At 42.5% G+C, this 25,985-nt stretch overlaps 1 protein-coding gene across 4 annotated transcripts in view; it reads right to left on the minus strand.

Moving 5' to 3' along the window:
* The window catches only part of WWC1 (WW and C2 domain containing 1), a 70,643-nt gene that overhangs the window by 1,912 nt on the left and 42,746 nt on the right, over positions 1-25,985 (minus strand). For all 4 annotated transcript variants that reach the window (XM_080555568.1, XM_080555569.1, XM_080555571.1 and 1 more), the window contains 13 exons: positions 21,911-22,153; positions 20,392-20,481; positions 17,611-18,149; positions 12,377-12,485; positions 10,527-10,607; positions 8,958-9,044; positions 7,941-8,133; positions 6,421-6,573; positions 5,727-5,827; positions 4,784-4,931; positions 3,121-3,285; positions 2,716-2,808; positions 1,635-1,865 (listed from right to left, as the gene is read on the minus strand). In XM_080555568.1, coding sequence (XP_080411694.1) covers positions 1,635-1,865; positions 2,716-2,808; positions 3,121-3,285; positions 4,784-4,931; positions 5,727-5,827; positions 6,421-6,573; positions 7,941-8,133; positions 8,958-9,044; positions 10,527-10,607; positions 12,377-12,485; positions 17,611-18,149; positions 20,392-20,481; positions 21,911-22,153 — 2,233 coding nt within the window. The remainder of the gene's footprint in view (positions 1-1,634; positions 1,866-2,715; positions 2,809-3,120; positions 3,286-4,783; positions 4,932-5,726; positions 5,828-6,420; positions 6,574-7,940; positions 8,134-8,957; positions 9,045-10,526; positions 10,608-12,376; positions 12,486-17,610; positions 18,150-20,391; positions 20,482-21,910; positions 22,154-25,985) is intronic.

Raw genomic sequence — 25,985 nt, forward strand, 5'->3', positions numbered from 1 at the left:
CCCAGGTCCGTCTCCTCAGGGCTCTCTCGATCCATTCTCGGCCCAGCCTGTGTCTGTGCTTGGGATTGCCCCGGCCCAGCTGCAGGACCTTGTACTTGGCCTTGCTGAACCCCATGAGGTTCGCACAGTCCCACCTCTCAGGCCTGCCCAGGCCCCTCTGGATGCCATCCCTTCCCTCCTGTGTGCTGACCACACCGCACAGCTCAGTGCCATCGGCAAATGTGCTGAGGGTGCACTCGATCCCACTGTCTGTGTCACCAGAGATGTTAAACAGTGCCAGTCCCAATACTGACCCCTGAGGAACACCACTTGTCACTGATCTCCACCTGGACATTGAGCTGTTGACTGCAACTCCTTGAGTGTAAGCATTCAGCACATTTTGGTTGACAGTCCATCCATCAAATCCATGTCTCACCAGTTTAGAGAGAAGGTTATCACAGAGGACAGTGTAATATGCTTTGCACAAGCCTGATGATGTCAGTTGCTCTATCCACCAATGCTAGAACCTCATCATAGAAGGCTACGAGATTTGTCAGGCATGATCCACCCCCTAATGAGGCCATATCGCCTGTCACCAATCACCTCCTAGTTTTCCATGTTTCCAGGAGGATCTGCACAGTTTCCAGGAGGATCTGCTCCATGATCTTGCCAGGCACGGAGGTGAGACTAATTGTCCTGCAGTTCTCCAGGTCTTCCTTTTTTCCCTTTTTAAGTACGGGGGTTATGTTTCCCCTCTTCTAGTCAGTGGGAACCTCACTGGACTGCCATGAGCTCTCAAATATGATGGATCGTGGCCAGTTCATCCACCAGTCCCCTCAGGACCCATGAATGCATCTCATCAGGTCCCATGGACTCGCGCACCTTTGCACCTTTAGGTTCCTTAGCTGGTCCTCTCCTACAGTGAGCGGTTGATCATTCTCCCAGTCCCTGCTTTGGCCCTCTGGGGCTTGGGCTACGCGGCTAGACATTGTGATCCATTTTCAAGCTCCACCCCAACAGGCATCTTGTACCAATTCACTCCTACACCTTTGTGCCAACAGAATTTAAAAGTTTCTGTCTGATGACAGCAGAGGTGCCCCTGAGGTGTTCCACACCACACCTGCTATGGACTGGGAGGCTGAACTTCACAAAACAGATGCCGTTTGTGACTTCCCATACTTGTGCTAAGGCAGAAAACAGCTGTGCATGGGATCAGGACTACAGGAAGAGGCAACATACTCCAGCAAGTTCAGGGAAGAAATCAGTTCAGGGAAGATCAGACATCTGCAACTACACCATGTACACTAACTAGAAAGGTTCCTATTCTAAAAAAAAAAAGAGGATCATCCATGCACAAGTTTTATTGAGCCATTACTTCTCTTAAGAGAAGGACTTAAATGCTATCTTCCTAACCTTTGTATCTGTGGGAAGGTGTGCTATTTGCGGACTGCAGAGTCTGTGCCTATCTGAGAACAGCGAGACAGTCAAGGACTCAACTTCCATCATCAGTAGCTTGCTTGATGTAGCCGTAAGTGGAAGACAAGTGACTATAGTGCTAAGGTTTCATTTCCAGACCATCTTAAGTCTTGTTTCTCAAATCACATTGCTCAAATGTTAAATAAAATCCAAAGGCTGGTATTGTTGGTATTACTTACTCGTTTTTCCACCAGCCTCAGCAGCAGTCGAAATCTCTCATCATCCTTCACCCACTGCGGTAACTCTTTTTCACCCTGACTTTGAGCTTTTTCTAACTGTTCCTTGAGTTCTCTCAGCACAGAGATCTCCTGAACTAAGCGATCGTGCCAGGTTTTTGAAGCTTGCAGGTCCAGCTCCAGGTCTAGTGAAGTGCGGATTAGACGCTCTGTACCAAAAGACTTGACTGAAGGCTGAAAAAGAAAAGGGTTTATGGACACAACGGTGAGAACTGCCCAGAGCACTCCCCTCATCAAAGGCCTAGTACTTCATGTGACCCATTCTTCCAACACTTCTGAGTGCAAAGCATCTATCCTGTTTTTCTATCTCAAGACAGAAAGCACAAACTCAAGCAAGTCTTACAAATGGGCCTTTTGATTCTTGTGTTTCCACTAGATTTCTTCCTTGACATCATCTCCAAATAAAAGAGGTCTTGCTTACACACTTTGCTTATAAGTTTCCTAGTGTTTCATCTTCAGAATAATCAACAATGCAACACAAACTTTATTTTTTTGCCAACATACATCCTGTTGTCTTCTGTCAGTTTCAAACACAAGCATTCTGAAGAAAACCATCTCCTGAGGAAGGCAGATGGATCTCAGCACCAGTATCCCAGGGAATTTCATTGATTACCATCACAACAGACACAGGGGTTCACTGTGCCACTGACTGATGAGCACAAGGTCACCTGAGCATCTAAAGAAGCATTCTCCTCACCCTCTTCCCCAATTCATCAGTGTAAGCACTAAAGACTCTTACAACAATAAATATGGAAACATTTATGCTACTCCTACTCCGATATGCTGGAAGATACCAGGAACCATCTTCCTGAAGTGATTTTTCTGAGTGAGCTCTAAGTTAAATATTCTTGTCATATTCTGATGTATCAAGGAAAAGTAGCCTTAATAGCCCAACCCAAACAAAAAAGATTGTGAACGAAAGCACTTGGCAACTGATTTACATTTGCAAATTCTTCCTTTAAAACAGTTTTCATTTTTTTATGAATGTCTGTGCTAGACAAAAAACAAGCAGTGATGTTTTTACCCGTTTCACTCTGACACTGCGTCGCTCCATTGCATTTCGAACGAAGGGGGGCTTTTTGGATAGCGTCGAACTGTCGCTATCACTGCGATTCAGCTGAAAATGGAAGCAAACACCAAATATTTCGTGAAACATACAAAAAGTACGTACTTTTGTAGCAAGATCACAGGGTTGTGTATGTAAGTATGAACAGTGATGTAAGCAGAACTATTAAGCTTTGTGAAAGACTGCAGCGGATACTTCCTGAGAAGCCAGTCGCACTGCCAGACAAGGGAAAAACTTCTGAAGTCAAATGGGAAGAAAGCAGCCTGAATTTTTCAGTGTGACCTGACACTGAGTGAACACTGATACCACGCTTTCATTAATGAAGAACAGTACTTATAAACCCAAGACTGCATTTTTCCTTACCCGACACACGTACTGACTTTGTGGTCCTGGTGAAAAAGTTTTGGAGCGGATGATAGTGCTGCCTCTGACAAACTGAGCTTGGGGTGGATTTGCTGCTCTTTTGTCTTTTGGACGAACCACAGTAGAAGACTGTGCAAGGCTGTCTGTGTTTGTCTCTTTATCCACCTGAAAGACAGATACTGCAGTGTAAACGCCAGCTTGCCGTCGCACCAATGACACACATCCAGGGCTGCCTGGCAGCTACCCGTGACCCATCTCCACTTCCAGTTCCAGAGGCTTTGCATTCAAAATGAGATACTCTTTAGCCCTTTTTATTCAGGGTGTCCTGACACTTGACTCTGAATTCAGGAGCTGCTACGTTAACCGTACTGCTCCCTAAAGGCTCCACGTCCATTGACTGCTGTGCAATGACTGAATCCAATGAGCGCTGCCTGTTGATCCAGTACATCAGTGCGACCTGCAATCTCACACGCAGAGACAGAGGTAGGATTTTAAAGACCCTTCCCTTACTTGTTGTGCATCTACAGCAAACAGAGATGCAAATCACCATATGCACATGCACAGAGAGCACATCTAGAGCACATTAATTATGTTTGTCAGAATACAACTACATTCACATTCAGAATTATGCAAGGTAAAAGCCACAGTCACAATTTCCATGAGTAACAAAAGGAGGCATGAAACGATGCTATATTAGCCATGGGGAAGAAAAATGGTCACGTAGAGTTACTTAAAAAGATTTCAGGTAGGCAAACATTTAAAAATCAATTATGAGCTTTCAAATTACTGCTGTAGCCCTGCTTAGCTCAACAGCAACCCAGTCTAAGAAACAACAACTTCTCTCTTTAAACTAAAACCTTAAAACAAGAGCTCCCTTAGCAGGAGATGAACTAAAAGCAGAAAATAAAAGGAGAAAAACGTCAACATCAGACAACAGGAAATACTTTAATGAAAACAAAAATAAGTTTTTCTGACTTTCTAAAAAATCAGAAAATCTTTTTAGGAGGAGGAAAAAAGCACAGTCAACAAAATACACAAAGCCTGATGTACAGCATCGCAGGACTAGACAATATTGGTTCAGCACAACAAGGGACTTGGGGGTGGCATTGCGCTTTCCCCTTCAAAGAAGTGTCTGGTGCAAAGGCATGAACCAGTTATGCTAGCAATGCCTTGTGGTTGCATAAGCAAATCAGGTCAGTGCCCAGAGAAATATGAGAGCAATTATTTTCTTATACCAATCCGTGAGAGCTTTTGGCAAGAGAAAGTCTGCACCGCCAAGCTGTAGTCCCATGAACTCATACCTGCGAAGACAGAGTCAGTTTTCCAATATGCTGAGATTTGACCATGAACAGAATAAAAATCAAGTAGGTGCAAGTACTTCCTTACTGCAGTGGTCTGTCTCTTCAGTTTTCACAGTCAGTTCTCAATTACTGCCTCACCAAGGCTTGTTTTTTTCTTTTTTTCTAAGGGTGTATTCCTTTTGAAACTTTAATACCAGAGTGAATAGTGAACACTGCACATAAAACTGCTTATGAGAAAGGCAAAAGGAAGATTTCATCCTGGAATCTTTGGATGGTGCAATTAAACAGACGCTGCCTGGAATTCCGCAGCAAGCAATAGGAATTTTAACTCAGCTTTCTGTTCAAAAGGCCCTTGATTTTACCTTTACTGCTATTTCCATATGCAGCTGGGAATTCAGACTTTCTTCTGTTTCCCACTGCAATTTTCCAGCAGAGAATTCTTCTTCCTCTTCTGCTTCATTACCACTGATCTCATCCTGCTCTTCCTGCTCAGGAACCTCTTCATCTTGCCTGTTAAGAACAGCTTCTGTTACTGAACTGGCCTGTTTTGTACAAAAACCCAGGTGTTCCAGCAGGGAGTTACTTCCTGTAAGCTGCTGAACAGAAACTCATCCCCAAGGCAGCCAGTTGTACCCAACAGGTCCTGTAGCCACTGAGATTGCACACACACAGTTTTAGATGGAAATAAAGAAAACTGGAGGGGAGCTGCACCAGAAGACAACCATCGCAGCCAAAACCTTCATAGAGAATCTTGCTTTAAATGAAGGAAGTTCAGGGTTCAGCCACGTGGTCTGAGCATAAGATGGGTACACCTCTCAGGATACAATTAATCTTAGTTTAAAAAGTGATACTGGACAAAACTGACATTGTTTTAAAATCCTTTCCAGCTCCTCTGATCTCACTGCTTGCTTCTCCGTCAAATCCATCAGTCAGGATTGCTTTTCATTTCAAATGTTAGGCTCCATTACTAAAATCTGAATCTGACCCACATAAACAAGAACCAAAACTAACAGCGAAGCAAAGCCTTGCACCATACAGTGGAACTTTCACAAGGTCCACAGAACATTGTAAAAATAACAGAATGAGCATAGTGCTATTGTCTCTACTTTTAGAATTTATCAGCTTTGGTCCCATTTCCCAAGTACAACCTTTAGAAAAGAAGACATAGAAATTTAATCGAAGCAGAAAGAAGCAGATTCCCATAGCTCTATCACCTACTTCTTTCTCCGCACATCAACTGTCAAGTCTTGAATCCCCAAATGCTCGGATAATCCCATGACACTAAGGCAGTGGAACACTACCTACCAGCTCTCTCCACTAGTTAAAGTGCTTCTGCTTTCCTCCAGTTTCTTCTCCACAGCTTCCAGTTCGACAGCTGTCTGCTCTAAGAGTGCTGATACGGAGTCCTGAGGAGAACAAGAGGCTTCTTTTAAAGATACTACTCAGTCAAACTGCAAAATACCCAGCCTTCCTGGTCACAACAGCCCCTGCCAGCCTTATTCTGGTGGCAGAGCTGTAATCTCTACACCCACATTGCTCAAGCAGCTTGTTACATGTACAGTGCATAGTCAAGCCTGTGTGAGTCCAGCTCCCCCCAGTTATGCTAGCAGTACAGCATGCATGCAGATACTAGCCTGAGAATACTGCATGCCATGCACATACACAGGTTCAGTCTGTATTTTGACTCGTTCAGCAAGTTTACTGCAGCAAGGTGAACTATCTAGTGGGAAGAAAGGCAAGAGCTCCCATATCACTTAGAGCAGACCACATACCATATCCCTCAGCTTCAGTGAGGAGCAGATTTCAATATGTATTTAGCCCAGGACAAGGGCATATCTGTAATCAATATATTATTTTGCTGCACTCAACATCCTCACAGTTATAAATATAAACTAAACAGACTTCACTTCTTGTTTACTGCATCAGTCCTTTACCCACCTAAACAGTACTAATGAGAGGGTTTGTAAGAGATTTCTCAGGTTTAAGCAGTTGTTCTTACTGTTTTGTCAGTGCAGAGTATTTCAGAATAAATGTTTCCTTGTTTACTTTTCCTATTTTGCTTCTGCAGATACTTATAACTAAGGAGGTTATACCAACGAGTTGATTTCTCTCCGGATCTACATATTTCAGCAAGGCTAATTTGTGCTCCACCCTATTGAGAGGGAAAAAAACAATTTTAGTACAATATTAAAATGAACCAGTACCACAACAGTAATAAGAGATGAGAGCAGAAAGCCAGGACTACCTGAGTTTGGCAAGTTCATCAAAAGAAAAGTTGCCCTGTTTATCCCCATTTCAACAGCATGTGAGAAGTTACACTAGTAAAGCTTTACACTTAATTATTTTTAACATTGTCTAGGGCTTCCAGTCCAAGTATCAAGTGATTCATTACAGGTCCTGTGTTCAAGTATGAAGAAGTATGAAAAGTCCTGCTGCAGCTGGGACAACTTACAGCCACAGCTTAAAAGAAAAAAGAGAAAAGAACAGAAGGACTCCCTTTCAAGAAACCTGCAATGCTGACAAAAAGAAATGACTGTTTCAGACTGAGATGCTTTAGCTTTTTATATCGATTCCTCTTCATCTGCCTTCTCAGCTTTTACTGCCTTACGTTTACTATACACATCCTGACAGATCAACAACATAAATAAAGCCGTTTTGCAATTTGCTTAATCAATGTCTTGAGCGGACTTCATCTCACCAGCATCGGTCTGGTGGACAGCATGCTGAGCTCTCCTTTCAGGAGCTCAGGTACTGTGGGACAGTACAGGCTGCCAGACAGGGAAGCCCCATTTGGAAAACAGCTGCTTCCTTGAACCCAGATGTGCTTTGCAAGGTAGGTGAAGGAAGAAATGCAGAAGCATCATGAAGCATGTACCTCCTCCAGCCAAGGGAGATGCTACGGAACACATGCAGAAGAAAATATGAACTTTTACAGAAAAGTTTGTTTTCTTATACCCCAGTTCAACACACCCTACTTATGTTCTGGAGTACATTACTCCAGAAACAAATCCATTTATATCAAGTTCTCCAGTTAGCACTGAACAAAAAAGCTGTTCTAACAATAGGGGTTCAGGTGTCTACGGAAATACTAGCACTCATAAAACTGTACTTCTGTGGATTTTAATAGCGCAGCTTAATAGCAGCTTTAAATATATATATATATAAATTTGTATTCTACAGTGGCTTCAAAAATCCTGTAAGAAGTCCATTCTCAATTACAGTACAAAAAATGTTTTCAAAAGGAGGAAAAATAGGCAAGGGTTTCACATTATATCATGAGAGAAGGGAAATCTAGTAGCCGGTGACAGTTACCAAGTTCTGTAACAAAACAGGTATCTAATGAATATTCTTTGCAATAATGATTTTAGTAGAAAAAACCTGTCTGGGGAAAGATCATATAGCTAAGGATTATCAAGAAAAAATTCAGAGAAATTGGCACACTTCGTAGTTTAAAATGTTGTCCAATTCAAAAGAGAAAACAAATGGACCAAAGATACTAAAATAGAGATTAATACTAACCAAACATTCTTCAAGGTGAGACTTATCTACAGTGCAAACGTCGACTCTTAAAGTCTTCTGGCGTAAAGCCGGGTAAGAGATAGAAACCCAGAACGCTTCATTGTACGTAAGATTGTCTGAAGCTTCCACTGGTCTTGTGCGAAACAAGCAGCTTGTGCTTTCTGAACAGGGCAGGACAGCCACACGAATGTTCCTATGGAAAAACCAATATACTGCAGTCAGTACTACTGTACAAGTCCACTGTTACTTCCACTGCAAGAGCTCCATACATCTGAAAGGGAAATTCATTGCAAGAGCTCCATACATCTGAAAGGGAAATTCATCCTAAGCACTCTGAACATGACTGTCCTATCCTACTCTTTGGAATATCAGTCAACTGAGGAAAAAGGCGTATCTCCTCACAAAAATCAGAGACATATGGAGGTATCAGTTGCTGTAGGCTTCATCTCTCTGAATCTTGTAATGGAATATCATGGGATTGTTTTGCGTAGTTGCTTACATCTGCATAACTTGTCACTAAGAAGCAACTTATGTGCTAACAATACCTTTTTGCAGGTAAGAACAACAATGCAAAAATCCATCAAGCTTATGTCAGTTTACTCAGCACACAGCTGAATTTAAAAACTCTGCCTGGAATGAGTCTAGTAGAAGTTGTACTATGCATTTCCCTACACATGCATGCGTTTGTGCCCATGTCCAAGGATAAGTTCTGCAGCAGAACGAGTGCCCTCTCTCCACTTGACACAGTTGTTTTGGACACTGCTGGAGCTAAGAAACTCGCTGGTTGGTGCTAACTCCAACAAGCCTAATTTCCAATTCGAAAATACAAGCCTTGGAAGAAAAACATGCATCTTATTTCAGTTTGAATGTATGAGCTCATAAATGAAGTGACACAATAAAATTTAGAAGTATTTCAGAAGAGGTATTTTTTTTAGTGTGTGAAAAAAGAATCAACATCTGTTTAGCTCCCACAAGAATCTAATAAATGTTTCAAGCATGTCTATTTCACCCACTTACACTTTTTGATCCTGTTGTGACAACAGTGCTTGAACATTACTCAGCTGGATGACCAGTATTGCGAATTGTTTATTTTTGTCATCATATCTGAAAAGACAAAAAAGCATTAGTATTAGAGAGATCTGTCACAGACTCCATGAATGAGTATTCCACTTATTTCATTAGTCCAGGCAAATAGCATTAAGTATATACAAAGAAAGCTATAATGGAAATACAGCTCACCTATAGCTTAAAACAAAAGCAGTTTCATATTACATGACGACATTTTGCTACCAGAGTATACAGAACTTAGGAACTTACATAAACAATGGACTACAGATTTGACCTAATACAGATGGCTTTTTCTGGAATCTAGTTAAATTGTCAACTAAAACCTTTTCAAAGGCCTTATATAATGACTGTAATATAAAAAAGTTGCATGTACAAATACTTGAAGTACAGCAAAGATGCTATTGCTAAGCATTGTTTTTACCACTGATAGCCATGACAAAACACTTTTGCACTAATTTTTTGAGAGCATCTCTGAAAGCCACCCGTATCCTCGGCTGCACCAACAGCAGCGTGGGCAGCAGGCGAGGAAGAGGATTGTGCCCTTCTGCTCTGCTCTCGTGGGACCCCACCTGCAGCCTGCACTCAGCTCTGGGGCCCAGCACAAGGACGTGGGCATAGTACAGCGAGTCCAGAGGAGGCCATCAAGATGATCCAGAGGGCTGGAGCACCTTTCCTGTGAAGTCATGCAAAGGGATTTGGGGTTGTTGTGCCCAAAGAAGAGAAGGCTCCAGGAAGACCTTACAGCAGCCTGCCAGTGCCTGAAGGGGGCTACAGGAAAGCCAGGGAGGGACTTGATCAGGGAGTAGAGCGATAGGACAGAGTAATGGTTTTAAACTATAAGAGGGTAAATTTAGGTCAGATATAAGGAAGAAATTCTTCACTCAGAGGGTGGTGAGGCACTGGAAGAGGTTGCCCAGAGAAACTGTGGATGCCCTGTCCCTGGAGGTGTTCGAGGCCAGACTGGACGGGGCCTTGGGCAGCCTGGGCTGGTGGGAGGTGTCCCTGCCCATAGCAGGGGGCTGGAACTAGGTGATCCTTAAGGGTCCCTTCCAACCCCATTCATTCTATGACTCCACAGTTTTTCTCAATTCATACATATCCTATTGAGTCATTTAAGAACAATGTCTCCGTGCCTACCTTCCTGTGCCTTATGGGCTACTTGGGGATTCAGGTGTGTCAAGTACCAGTTATCACCACCAGCTTTTCCCCCACAAGCTGCACACACAGGGAGTCAAAGCCAGAAAAATGCTTTCTCCAGCCCAGCAGTGCCAGTGCTGCACTTGCTGGTTTGCAGTGTCATAACACACTATCATCAATTGATTTCCACTGACATGTAAGAGGATAACGGGGCCAAAGACCTCCCAGAGATGAGTGCAATTCCCAACTGCAGTGTAAAGGGGGCATCGGTTAGCAAATACCAATGGGATATGCTAAATAGGATAAGAAAACAGAATAAAGCAGTCTTAAATCATTCTTTCCATTGGAAGGAAAATACAATAAAAAATGTGTAGTGTTTACCTCATTGCAATTTGCACTTTAGCTGTCCCAACTCCTTCTGTATCATCACTGTCAAACACCACCACTTCTGACACACATGGTCTGAAAGAAAAAAAAGACAATTAAGGACTCAATTGAAGCACTAGCGTTTAGGCAATACAAGATCTTTTCCCTTCCATTCAGGATTCAGGCATCCAGATTTTGTAAAATTAGCAGCTAAAAGAAAGCCCATTTAATAAGTTCAATCATCCTTAGAGGTATGTATTGCAGTCCTTATCAGCAGAAAGTCATATGCCTTCCCCTTTCACTGCCAAAAAAAGCCACATGACAGGTTGTGCAGAATAAGGTAGGGAGGACTTTTAAAGGGTTCCCTTGACTGGATTTTAGTTAAGACAGCTGACTGCCCAGAAACAAAAATAAGATTTAACAGCTACAATCCCGTCTTGCACTGTGACAGCAAAAAAACTCAGCTTTGATTAGATTTAAGTCATTCCTTTGTTTCTTTAACAAATCAAACTTCCCTAAGCACATGAAAAGCAACAGAATACACTGATCGCTCGTCTTTAAAACAGCCCTAATTTTTCCTCCCAATTCCTCCTCCAAAGTTTTACGCACTGAAAGTCCCAACAACTACATTCATCATCTCAATTGACTCAGACTATGCTGTAGCATGTTAAAACGGGATTAGCATTTCTTTCTAAGTATTTCCCATATTACTTGGCACTCTTCTGCATTTCATTACGTTACATCCATAGAGGACAAACGTGTTGCTCATCCTATCCTCGCTATTTATCATAGGCATCAAAATGATACTACAGCCCTTTACAAAGGTTGCCAAGTCAACAACCCAAACATTAAGCAACATAAGACGTGAGGGTGCATGGGATACATTCTCCCCTTGTGTCGCACATTATCCCTCCCCCTGCTGCAGAGCTCCCCGTCCCATCGAGGGGACACAAGGGCCCTAAGACACCTCATTGTGTGATTGTCTGACTCGAGGCCACGAGGTCTGATTTACAAAGAGCTGCGCATTCTTGTCAAAGGGAACGGTCCTGTAAATATAAAATGTTACTCATCTCTCTGGAGAATTCACAAAGATAATGGGCAGGGGGGATAAAATGACCTGTTTTTCACCTCTACAGTCACGTCATGCAATAAAAAGACCCATAATTTACCTCAATGCCAATAAAAACGGTAGGAAAACAAACTGCAGATGCAGTCAAAACAGGTATCAATAAAAACAGTACCTTTCAGTTAACGTTTTGTCAAGCCACTCTGGAAAGCTTTAGCAAGTAGTAAGGGGATCCAGAGCCCCAGGAGGAGCAATAATGCATGGATCATTCTTAAGCTAGGCACCGAGAGAGAAAACCCTACAGAAATCATGTATTGGATCCAAGCATCGCGGTGCAGGTGCAGCCGCAGCCGTGAGGTGGTTCAAGGTGCTTCTGCTTTCTTCCTTAATAAACATCCCAAAGTCCTGTTATACTGACTGAAGGCTGTCACTGACACCAGCACGGCTGGCTGGCAGGAGGGGAACGTTACACCTGCCAGATGGCTCTCTGCTAATGCAATCGCAGCTTACCAGCACCTTCAGAAACAGATTGACTGTTCAAACAGTTCCCCGTGAAGAGAGAAGTGACAACCTTGTTCTCAACTACTTGTACAATGCCACGAATGGGTCATTTTCATCATCAAATTCAACCTGCTTATAGTTTTTTTTTTTTTTAATATTACAAATCTGAGATTGAGAACCTTAGCCACCAATCCCTCCTCCCGAAAAAAAAAAAACACAACAAATCCAGCATTATTCCAGCTGACTCCTGTGTGCAAAGCTGAATTAGCTTCTTTCTAGAGAAAGATCTGATGTCTACCTTTGCACAGATGCCTCATACACCCCGCTATCTCCAGCGACAGATTCATCAGACACTGCAGCTGACACACACGCCACCTTCAGTGCCGTCCCTCCAGCTGTATTTACACCTATCAGAAAAGCACAGAGGAAAACAAAAAAAACAGGTGTTAATGAAAATGAACAGCATGGATCAGAAGCAGCTTTTTTCTCATCCTCCCCTTCAATTGCATTTCTTTCCCCGCCCCAGTATTGTTAAGCAACAGCACATTTCTGAACGCAGAGCGGACAAAGGCAGGGTGAACTGTGCTCGTCAGCCAGCGCTGAGTTAGTGCTGAAGGAGAACGCCAGGCTGCCCTGGAGAACACACGGCTCTGAGACAACGAGAGGAGTGGTGCACGTGGCAGTGGGGGGAGCAGGGTTTCACCGCACAGCCAATGCCCATTTAGTACCTGGGTCGTGCAGCAGAGTGCCCACGATGGAAGCTACGCTGCGCTGGCTGCGTTACCCCTGGTGCCCCAGGCACCTCTCCAGGTCCTTGCAGGAGAGGCTGCAAAGCATTCAAAGGGCAGGGAGGTACCCAGGACAAAAAGGGCAAGGTGTAGAAGAAACAGAGCTTCTGAACTCCAATAAAGTTATAAATTATTAACCAATAAAACAGCTTCTATTGCTAGCCAGCCTTAAGCAGGTACTAGTTCTTCTGGTCCTACTACCACAGACAAAAGCAAGGAAGGCAAATAGTAGCGACTGAGCCCTGGCCAGAAAGGGATTATGTGAGGGGTATAACCCACCTGGAGAGCGTACACCAAGGTCAGCTTCAAGGAGGGGGAACAAGGAAGAAATACGCCCCTCTACCATGAACCAAAAAGGTCGGCATACAAAGGCCAGAACACAGGTCTGGAAAGACCGGGTTAACTACATAAACGTGGAGAGAAAGATCATAGGATTCGAAGTAGCAGCCACACACAGAAACGTATGGGGAAGAATATAGGGAAGAGGAATGGAGGAAGCTGAAGAAGAGTTTTGCACAGGGACATTAAGGAGGAGGGACCTGTCTCTTCTCCCTGGTAGCTGAGGACAGGACACACAGGAATGGCATACAGCTGCACCAAGGGAGGTTCAGACTGGACATTAGGAAAAACTTCTTTACTGTGAGGGTGGTCAAACACTGGAACAAGCTTCCTAGACTGGTGGTTGATGCCCCATGTCCATCAGTGTTCAAGAGACATTTGGACAATGCCCTCATTAATAGGATTTACCTTTTGGTTAGCCCTGGCGAGGTCAGGCAGTTGGACTAGATGATCTTGGAAGGTCTCTTCCAACTGAACTATTATATTTTATGTCTTGTGATACAAAATAGGGAAAGATGTACATTAGGAACTTCTGCAAATTTTGCATCTTATCACTTGAACCATCATATTTCTGTGGATAGATGCTTCAGCCATGAGCCTGGAGGACTCGAGTGCCAAGCAAGCACGGGGGCATACCCAGCTCTTCCCTTGCCCTCACCAGCAGGGCTTTGGGATGCCTGCTCTGCAGGAGAGGGCCTGTCGTGCTGTCACACTGGGAGTGACCCTAGCCCCACAGAAGAAATGTAGCAATGCACTCCTCTCCAAGGGTTTTTCACCTTTTAAAAGAGGTCCCTCTTTTCTGTAGCCCTAGGGAACCACGTGCCCCTGAATTGATATATGGTTTCCATCCTACATTTTATTACGAAGCAGATTTTCTTTTTGCACATAGTTACGTTCCGCCCCATAATTAAAAATGGATTTGAAAAGCATTGATGCAGGAAGTGTGCAAGCTCCATACAGGATTGGAGAATGACACAAGGACTTGTTCTCCAGTTAACAGTAGGGGGTGCTGCATGTAACACCAATACACGCTGCTCACGCGTGCAAGCATTTTGGGCCAGTTTACCCTTCTCTGTGGACAGCCCCATTGAAGGATGTTTTTCCCTCCGAATGCCCATGGAGCTGCTGGACAGAAATAAATACCCAGACCTTCTCCCCATAGGTCAAACCACAATGAATAAAACTTAGCATTATTAACACAATAGATCAGTCGTTAATTGAAAGTAATGGATACATTTCATACTGGCACTCCATTTAATCTGTTCTTCCTGTGCTTGTGTGCAAGGGCCGAGCCCACACTCCCCACACCCTGGACCATGCTGGAGGCACATGAGCAGGCTCTGAACGTTTTTTCTTTCACCAGCACTGCTTTGTACCCCTTATTCCCTGGTTCCAACATGAAAAGCATTTCTTCCCTGCCGGCTGGCTGTCTGGTTGTTTGAGGTTTATGTACTGCTCCCAGAAATGCCAATCCAGGAATCTTTTCATATTAAGCTCCTTTATTAAGGAGAACGCTGCAAATCGGTCTCTGTATGCTTAAGCTCTTTTTCTCCTTCGATTACCAATGCTGTTTAATCACTTCAACCCAGAAAGCCTTCGTTTTTGGTCACTTCACCAAGTACCTTGCAGCCAAGGGGAGCAAATGAATCCTCTCAGCTCCCCGGTACAGGCTGCTGCTCCTTGGACCAGTTTCACATCTGTAATGGAGTTGTCATCGCTCCTTTTCCAGCCTCTTTCTTACTTAATAGCTTTGCAATTAAAGAAGCTTAAGCATAATGCTACCAGAGGGCTCCCTTTTCGTTTCTGGCTGTTTTCTGTTACCTTTTCAGTGACAACTTGGCCCGGGTGGCGGGAGCCCCCAGCGCAGGCCTGCTCGCTGCCCAGCGAACCCAGCCCGGCCCTGTCAGCTTCCAAGGGCTGGAAGCTCAGGGGTGGTCACGGGCAGGACAAGTCTTCAAGGGAGAAGGGGGAGAGCTGCTGGGGAGGGGAAAGCACCACCTGCAGGCACTGAGCCAAACCCGGTCTGCTCAGGCCGTACTGATGACATCCCTGGGTGGCACCAGAAGCAGAGCAGGAAGCGTCACAGCGAACGGGCCTGCTGTTTTATGCAGGTGCTAAAATGGTAACAAACAGCAGAAAGCAGCTGATGGGCATGGAGATATCTGATGGGGCATCACAGAAGCAGAGAGCTTCGTTATGTGGAGGTTGAGCTCCAGCCCTCAGCTCTGAGATATGGGAAATCCTGCAGGAAAAGGCTCCAGAAGACAACTGGAACCTGCTGCTTCTGCTTTGGCCAGACACGCTGAGAAAGCTGCTGGCAGTACTTTGACACATCCTTACCCCAGTCAAAAACTGGAAATACCACGGATGCACAAAACAGCAGAAATACCATGGGGATATACACATCACAATGTCAAAGTGCAACCTGAAAAAAGATTAATGGGTTCCCTGAAAATGACTCAACACGCATCCATCTTTTTTCCTCCTTACATTTTTGCAAGGGACTTGAAGCTCTGCACTGGAAGGCTTACACGTACACACTAAACCTGGAACTATTCTGTGTGGCTAATAAATGCAAAAATGTGGGTTTCCTGCTTTAAGCCTTATGTCTCTAAAGACTGTCATACTAAAAAGCAAGTTTATGGAAGAGTTCCAAACTGATTCAACTCTATTCTATATTCCCAAGTGGGGTGGTAATTCTTGCTACATTGTTCCACCATTTTTTTTTCATTCATATGAAGAATTTCAAGATTTCATTTCCTGCCACTTCCCTTCCATGGGCTCTCACTGATACACCATGATGTGGACTTGAAAATACACGCTGTGGACTGTTCTAATATCTGTGCCATTTCCTCAAAGAATATCAGATATCACCAGACTCCAAATTTTGCTAGTAGCTTCGCCTATATCACTCAAGTAAGAGAGTAAACCTTACTTTAGCCTCAGAAGTAGCAGGATATTTTTTTTTAAACAAAAAGCAAATCCTTCAGATCTATACTGTTCAGCTCGACTTACAAGAACACGTGAGCATGCTTTTGCCATGAGGCCAATGACTAACCATACCAGATCCAGCCACCTCATTTCGGGTGTTACACTGCTGAACTGCGTACAAAATGCCCGAGAAGTAAAATCTCATCTCATTATTGCCCTGAAATAAACCACTTATGGTGATTATTTTGTCTGCTGACTGGGTAACAGTAATAATCACTTAATCTGCTTAACACCTTAGCTTTCACTTTAACAGCCTTGACAAATCTTGAAGAGCTAAAAAGGTTAAAACTAATCAGCATCCAGTTCTAATAGGAATGATTACTGTTTCCTGCTCATATCTGTAATATCTCTTGCTTGTGGGAAAATGGTAACTTAAGGGGGAAGCTCTGCAGTCATGTCTTTTATTGTAGTTTAAATAGCATCAGCTTTTCTAACAACAACCCTTACAGAAAGAAGTGATAACATGGTGCTAGTTCCCTTTATTCACATGGGCTATTTTATAATCCCGTGAAAAAATGAAAAAGCTGAACTGCCATTTCATACTTCTGTAGCATGCAAGTTCACGTTCCACACTTCTTCACTAGTTACAACTCGAGCCATTTCAATCACCTCCGTTGGGTTTAACCTAACTGCAGTCACATAGGCTTCTGACAGGCCCTGGCACGATGGCATCAACTGCCTTCTCCTGCTTTCCATCCACTTCAGCAGGGCCATCACACTAAAACTGGATAAACATTTCCCACCCACCAATAAGCCATATGCATGCATCAGAACATCCACTCTCTCTAAATGTCTTATTTTATCATGCTTACAATCTAAACACGCTTTTGTTGCTAAGAGACCATCCCCCTCAAACCAGCAGAAATTCAACACAGCCTTGACATGTCTGCTCATCTGAAGTTAATGAATTCATTGCCACTGATTTACTGGGAACCAGAGCGAGATGTCATGTATGCTGAGGTGGCAAGGAAGGATTTTTATTCGCTTTTGTTAACTGTTAAGCTGAATTGTTTTCACGGTCTTGCTCGGAGCCTTGGCCCAAAAGTTTTTGTCAATATGGCATTACGTGCATCTCAATTGCAGACCCAAGACACCACACAACATTCTGAGTAGTTAAGTGCCTGCTTAATACACACTTCCCACTACAACCATTTATATTTTCACACAAAACCCCTGTAATTTGCATACACAAGTACACTAAAAACAACATGGTCTTCTGAATAACTCATCGGATCAGCAGTACTTCGTGTGCAAGTTAAAATACCAACCCTTCCTCCCAGGTAGGGTAGGATGTGCAATTGAATACGCTTTATAACACGTATCAAAATGAGTCAGCTTTAGCAATACTTGCTTCTTAATGCTTTATAAACTATATTAAAAATAAATCGTGCATGCAAATATTTTGTTATCATACCTTGACCTAGATGTTTATCTCCTGCTCTAGGCTCTTCCAGTCTACAGTTGCCACTCCCACTGTGTAGGGTGAGTTCTGAAAGGTTTGTACTTATCTCTGTATCATCAAAATCCATATGGCTTGAAAAGGCATCGCCCGTAAGGAGTGGGTCTATCACCAGCGGAGAACAAGGTGGAGATGGAGAAGAGAGGGATGACCTTGGAGATAGTGATGTCATGGATTTTGGAGTACCAGACAACGACCTCAGAGCCTGTATGCGGCTGGTGGCATCTGCTTTGTGAGTTTTTGCTACTTCATTTTCATGAATAGTGGTGATACAGCCCGATGGCCTAAATCCAGTGGCTCCTTCCAAGAGCAAGTCAATCTTGTTTTGATAGTCTGAGTCCAGTTGCTCCAACTGCTCCAGGTGCTCGTAGTAGAGGTCAGTGAAACTGGCAGAAGTGGATGAATCCTGGCTGGAAGTTGCAAGAGATCCTCTGCTAGATGCAAGGGAACCAGGGCTGCTACTCGAGGAGAGGGAAAGCATGCTGGTGGAGAGACTGAAGGAGACAAGTCAAAAAACAGTTAGACCTCTCTCTTGATATTTAAGACACTGCAGTATCACCAAGTCTCCAAGCCCACACAGTACATTGTGCTTTGTCAGCTCAGGCTGTGTGTATTAGTCCCCATAACAGTCCAGACTCAAATTCTATCCCGTGGAAAAGTTAGGCCACTTTTTAATAAAAATAGAGTTTATCCACATTTTTCAGCTCACCATTATCAATCTCCCAAGAACCTTTGTTTAGCAAAAGCAACATTAAAACAGTTTTAAAGCAATCAAAAATTAGTGACAACATTCTCCTCCCACTTCTGTCTGGAAAAATCAGTGGTTGCCGTTGATCTCCAAAGCACACCACAAAAAACAGGAAGGTTCATGCAAGCAGATCGAGTTATTGCAACTCTGTACAGAAGAAAGCTTGTATTTATCTCAATCTCAGACCCCAACTCAAAAGGGTAATATCACAACTGCTTGGAACTAGCCTTCACAACAGACAGCAGTTACAAGAAAATTCAAAGGATTTACCCATGTGAGAGGCTGCTTCTTGGCATTTAGGGCCACAAGAACAAGGGAACAAGTTTGGGCTGGACTATGAAATCAGTTCTCACAAATTATTTATCCCTAGAGATCTAGTTTAGAGATCTGACAGTGAAATTAGTTTTAAGCAAGTGCTCAGTCCTCTAGCACTGACTACATATATCATCCTTAGAAATTCCATTTAAACCAATTCTATTGCTCCAGATATTAAATATTTTGCTCATTGACTGATTAAAGATCCTTAATGCTCGCTTCACATATAGATTAGCTATTAAAACAATTCTGCATATGTACAAGTGGTTTAAGTTGCCTCACTGAAAAATAGTGAGGATGTTAATAAGCCTAATAATACTATTTTTATGGGAAAAAGCTAGAAACTTTAACAAAAAATTATGCCTACGGCCTTACAAGAATTCAGGACAATTTTGGCACAAAATGCCTTCATTTGTATGACAGATGTGTAGCGCATCATGTTTGTTAAAAAAAGCTTTGGGTGAAATGTGACAATCGAAACACGATAAATGTTTTTGCATCTTGGCAGTATACATGAATCTGTCCAGGACCAACAAACTTAAAACTCTTAAATGCTTCACTACTGAAAGGGATTGTTTTGTTGTTGCTGATTTGTTTTTAACATAACCTTTTCCCCAGCCCACTGGTCTCAACTTCATTTTGTGCATACCTTTGAATGGCAGACATTTGGCATTATGGGGTTAATAGCAAAGGCTTATTTTATGAAGGTGCATGCCAAGAATGCTGGGCACATAGTTAGGAAAAAAATTAGTTTCACATGCTTCTCGGTCACCTCAAAAGATCCCTGATCAGCTAGAAGACACCAAAATATGATGCAGTTCTACTGCACAAGAACATCACAGATAGTTGTTCTCCGTGGTGGCTTATTTACATATCAGTCTTGCACTATGATTTTTTTTCCAATCTTTTCAGTATCATCTTCATAAAACGAAACAGTCCAAGTGGAACAGAAGCTATAAACAGAATAAGTTCAGTACAGATAGGAAAAACCTCAACCAAACAAAAACCACACCAAACACTTCCTAATCTGAAGGCTGAAGATATGGCTGCAGCTGAAGAAGGTTTGGCCTTACTGTTTACAGTCATGTATTTATCTTTAAAAACAGCAACTCTATGCTCTTCCAAAAACTACAGCCTGAATAATCAGACCACATTATGACTGCAAAAATATTTCTATATACCACGTGAATCACAAAAGATTCATAGATATTACAATTCATTGTCTACATGGCAAGCATCAGTATACTCGGAATTAATTCAGAGAAATATTGTGACATATTAACACGTATTACTAAGATTCATTTCATTTGCCGTACGAGTACTAAGCTAACATACTTTATTAATAAAGTACTACAGTACCTCAAACATTCAGAAAAAAAATATCACACCTTAGCCACTGAACTGTTACACATCCAAAACAAAAGGGATTGCTGAAACTCATTCTGTTGTCAGAGGCACAAAGTTCCTTATCCCATTCTAAACAACCTATCTAAATGGGGTGGGACATATTACCCTCAAGGTTTCTCTTTCTACTAACTACCTGGGGATCTTGTGTGACTACTATAAACAAAAGGCCTTTTACATCAGTCATCTGGGAGATGAAGCTGTTAGAGAAATGGCAGTTACGTTATGTGCAGTTAAAGAACCTGTAACTTCTGTAGGAGGTTACGTACCTTTTCAGCTGGGTGTGTAACATTGCAACTAACCGCGTTGTTTCTTCCAGTTCTCGGACTAGCTGATTTCTTTTGCTGTTCAACTTCAATCTAAGAGGAAAGAAAAGAATAGATCTAAAGTACCATTTACAATTTAAAATGAAGAGCAAAGGCAAGTACTATTCCTTCCATGAAATCCTACTAAAGTCAAGGAGAACACAGTACAAAGTGGAACAGAATTCAGACAAGATGCACAGTTGTTTACCAAGATGTGTAACTCAATCCTGAAAACATTCACAACAGTGAAGACAATTACAGGTACTACTATGGAGGTTGATGTTTCTAGGATCAGGCGTCACTAGAAGTCTGAGGGATGCTGCTTGATGTGCACTACTGTGTTCTTATATTTACTCTGCTAATAAAGGCGTAAGTGCTTTCATTTGCTTTCAGTAAGGTCCATAAATGACTAAGGTTTGTATGATTTAGTTTATAACCATCTCATTATGGCTTTACGTGATTTAAAGGACTTCAACAACATCTCAGTTTTATTTCACACCTGGACTGGTTTAAGACAAAACATGTGCAGTTAGGTGCTGGCTCTCTAACTAGGCCATCAGGCAAGAAATCCTTCCACAGAAGCAACCTGTTTCTTGGGTACACTTATACAAGACCATATTCCTAAAAATCAAATGACAGTGTTCATCTTACAGCAATATAAAAAACATTTTTTGAAGCATAGATTTTTCAGGCTGGTAAAAATCTTGTAGTTGAGACTTCTGAGACACCTAGAATTTTTCCAGTATGATAAAACCATGAAAAATCCACATAGGAAATATGTAGTTTGCATACTGAGCATGTAGAATAAATGAATACAGAGACGCAGAAAACGAATGCAACACATTTATCCCATATAAATTGAAGAGCCTCCAGCTAAAGGTAGCATTGCCATAGCCACCGACATTAACACGCACAGATTGTAAAGCAGCAGCAGACAATGCCCAATACAGCATTCAACCTCAGTGTATGTTCCCAGGAGACCTCCTACTGCAACAAGCAAAATTAGGGAGAATAGTTGTGTTTCTTTCAGCTAGTTCAGATTTACAGGATAGTCCACGCAACACCCACAGGCCTGTCAAATATCAGTTCCTACAGGAGTCACGTACAAGGATGCTTAGAACAAACAACTTTTTTTTTAAATTTAAAATTCCATCTGTTAACATTTACCAAGCTCCAGACTGCAAACCAACCCTAGAAGCTGCTGTGAGGAGCTGGCTGAATGGAGGAACAGCATAGTAACCTGAGCTATTTTGAGCATTTCTTATTTTCATACAGGATCCATTTGTAGGAAAGGTGCCCCAACAACCCTTCCCCTCTTGGGGATTACCGACTGCAGTCAGTTTCTTTTGGGAGATGGTTACAGAACCAGCCTCAGAGAAGTCAGAGTGCACTGCTATTAGCATTCAGGCAGGAGATGCTGCTGCTTGCTCCTCATCATCTCTTGCCCAATTATGCAAACTCAGTCCTATTCCCAGTAACCTACCTCTCAGTCAGTGCTTTGCTTTGAGTGTCTCTAGCAGCTTGAAGGTCTTCCTCTAAGCGTCTTCTCTCTGCCTCCAATCTCTCCACCTCTCCTCGAGTCCATTTTCTGGGGCTAATAAATCGCATTTCTTTCAAGAGCTCCTCCTTCTCATTAATTAATATTAGACGATCCTGCTCAGAATCCAGCACTCCAGGCCAGGCCTCACTGTCAAGCTTAGCCAGTTGTATTTTCAGGTTTGCTATTCTGCAGCAAGAAGGAAAAAAAGGCAAGCATGAGGAGTGTCCTAGCTAATGCTCAACACACACATGAAGATGTACCATGACCAACCACACCTTCCACAGCCCTGAAGAAGAATCTTCAGCTCAAGGACAGCTAATCTCACCCTTTATGTCATCTTTATGAGGGCGCAGTCAAGTACGGCACTGCCAGGAGGCTGACATGCAAAAATGGGATTTTAACTCAGGTTTGCTGCCAATGGAAAGCCAAGTCCCTAGTTAACCTGCAGTTTCTACCAGTCAAGGAATAACAAAATAGAAATTCTGGATCTAAAAAAAAAATCTGTCAGACACACTAACTAAAGAGATGTTTCATATGCCTTAATGACCTCATACTACTAATTGTGGAGAGTATCACATGGTACGTATCTGATCTTTAATCAGGTTTATGGAAGAGAATTCTACACTCCCTGCACAGAATTCAGATAAGCTGAGAAAGACCACTGGTCACTCAAAAAATTAGAAACGAATTCTGTCTTTACAATGAGGAAGTTCACTACATGCATGCTACTACTAGAAGAATCCAACCATAGGCTGAGCTTTCTGGACATATTAAAGAGTTAGGCTACTTCTGGCACAGCAGGGACCTGAGGACGTGACAAGTTAGAGGGATTACAATCCTACCTAAATCCAGAGTCACTTGTTTGCATGAACGTAAAGTCTATGTTGATCTGAGGTATCATCCCAGACTGCAGTTTAAAGTCAGCGTCACACCACACTATCTCAAGCAGGAAGATTACAAAGAAGTCAACAGCAACACAGATCTAGCATTTCACAAGAGCTTTGACAGACAGAAGAGGATAACACAGCTTGTGGCTGTTAAGGAGGCTGCTCACACCACCTATCCGCCCATTTCCTATTTCCCAAGTGTCTGAGCTGCTGTGTCAGCTCCAAAAATGATCTGCTTCACACTACAACATAGAGAGGCGAGCCAAAAAACCTGTGGTGGGTCACAGTACAGGATTGAGGGCAGAAATGTCAGTCAACCCAGGGAAAGCAGTCTCCTTAGTAATAATCGTTGACCTACAACTCTTCATGACCTGCGGGGATAATTACTGGAGTTCAGTGAGAAACAGTAAAAATAAAGCTGAGTAAGAGTTACAATTGACTTGCATTTCTGGAACTTGCACATTTAGAAGTGACAGAGTGGGGAACACGGAATGGGGAAGGCTGAGTGGGCTGGGGAGGAGAAATTATGAAAGCTTAGAATTCAAACAATGAGAAAGGTAAGGTATCTTGTAGGAAATAATTCACCTGACTGAACGCCAGACAGTTGAGGCATGCACGCCCCTTCATGTGATTAACTACTCATCTCATTGAGGTTTTAGTAAACACATGAGAAAAAATAATTTGCTGTATATGAAATCAAAGCCCAGTGCTCACCCCCCTTTAAAAAGGGTTTTGGGGATCTGATGGAGTTACCAGACTTCAGCTGTGCGCAATGAACAGTCGTGGCTACTAATCTGGATTCTTCCAGAGCCTGGTTTATGCTACAGAAGTGCAAAGGATGGTGTCCACTACCCAACTAACCCATCGTGAAGTGATTACAGAAATAAAACGTAGATCTGGGTAGCAGCAGCTACACAACTGCTGAATGGCCTCGAAGAATAAATCTTTGTCTTCCAAGCTCCACATGCCAAGAGTAACTCAAGCCCCAAGACAGCCTGCGAAACAGAGGTACAAAATCAGGCTCACACACACCGACCTGCCTACTCCATCACAGGACACAGACTAGATCACCTGTTTGAAGTCGAGCCTCATTTTTTCTGTAAACCAATTCCTCACAGCAGGTTGCTTACTCTAATTAAAGTTCCATAATTGTTAGAGATTCAACTCAACTATTTTTAGGTTTTCTTCTGAGCTATTTTGTTTTTGAGTGCCTGATCAAGTGCAACACTGTGCTCCAACAAAGAATTAACAATGGCATTAATTCAAAATCCAAGAATTCCTCTGTGTATTTTGAAGGGATATGAGTTTAAGAGGATTGGTTGGCATTAATCTGATCACTTCTGGCATACATTTGCATGGATATGGCTTTTCCAATGGAATTTTTTTCTCTATGCATTTCCAAGTCTAATAGCTTTTTTAAAGCAACTCCAGCTTTTGCCTTGCTCTGTAAATGATCATTATTTTTCCCCTTTTCAGTTAAAAGTAGGTTTACATATTCTGTTTCTCCTAGTCCAATGGAACGGTATCACTACAATAGAAAAGGTTGCAGACTGACACGTGGCTGAAAAAATCAACCCTTCAGCATTCCCCGAGTTTAAGCTACATCACTGAAGTGCCATGCTAGGTTTGCATTGCAAAAACCATCAGCAATACTGGCCTCAAGTCACACAGACCCTTTCTGAATGGCTACTAGCTTGCAAGACCAAACAAAATACGGAATGGGAAGCTTAAGTTTTATTTAACTGTATTCTTAACTAGAAAAGGTAATTATATGACTTACTGTCTTTTTTTTCCCCACTTGGAAAAGCTGTTATTTTTTGTGATATAGACATAACTTGTAAAAATTTTTAGTCTTTTTGGAGCTAATGCAGAGTACATGCATCTGCAGAGAAGTATACTTCAAATATCTGCCTCCACAACCAGTAATCAGTGGGTGATACTAAGAGATCAGCCTGTTTGTCAGAAAATTCAAAAAGGAAGGTGTTCTCTAAAAACTCACCAAATACCCACCATTGTTCCACAGCTGCTAAGTGACACTAAAATATTCCAGCTCAGAAGATTCTAAAGCCTACCTTTAAAAGCCCAGAGTTATCCAGTCATACAAAACCCAAGCTGAAAGATCAGCTGTTGAAGGAAGTAAAGCAGAGCATGGAGCACAACTGCTACACAACTGAGTTACTACTTTGTCTGAAGTTGTACAGCATAGTTAGTTGCATCAGACAACAGTCGTGCTTCAGGCTCTGCTGCAGTAGTGCTCTCCTTGTAGAGATGTAGCAGTGCCACCTCTTTTGACAAGATACCTATCATCAGTTTCCAAACCAATTAACCTAAAATTTGTCACTGCAGTCATCCTCTGCTCTTTTTGTATAGATTTGACATGAAAGGACTCTACTCCAGGGCTCCCACTGTTTCACTGAGACGTAAAACAAAAGGATTTACTGTTAGATGAGGGAACACACAAAACTGCCCCCTAGCAGTTCTGACCTGAAAAGGTTCCGCAAGATATTCACCTACATCGGTGGCTTTAGTCTGGTCCACAACAGTAATGTAACTGTGCCTGCTACTGTCCACTTTCAAAATCATCGTTCTTTGTAAAACTAGTAGCTCTAACCTACCTAATAGGAAATCACCTTGATTTCAAAGTCTCAAGTTTTACCTTTCCTGACAACGCTGAGCTAATAGGACAGATGCATCCCTACCATTTGACTCCATAATACATGCATGAGCGAAGTACTCACTTACCTATTGTTCTTGGAGCATTTTAATATTCCACTGTAGGGACAGAAAACGCTTCTAACACACAACACCAGGAGGAATTTTCACAGCAACATAAGGTTCCTTGTGAGTCACCAAATCCACAGTATTGTTTCAGCTTAAAACCAGTTAATGTATTTGTTTCTGCAGCTCCTTCTGAAGGCTATGCCAAAACCACAGCACTCTGATAGCTGGAGATCTTTTCATTTCACTATCAATTATTCATGCCCATTCAGATCCACCTTTTCTCAATGTTTTTTAAAATAATTTATGGATTTTCTCATAGTTAAGACTGACACGAGGTATCAAATCTTAACTGCAAGACTGTGTTGTATGCACTTCTTCATCACTTCAAATGAAGTATTAGCTTGCCTTTA

Source organism: Anser brachyrhynchus (genome assembly GCF_964034855.1).
Source record: "Anser brachyrhynchus genome assembly, chromosome: 14".
Classification (NCBI taxonomy): domain Eukaryota; kingdom Metazoa; phylum Chordata; class Aves; order Anseriformes; family Anatidae; genus Anser; species Anser brachyrhynchus.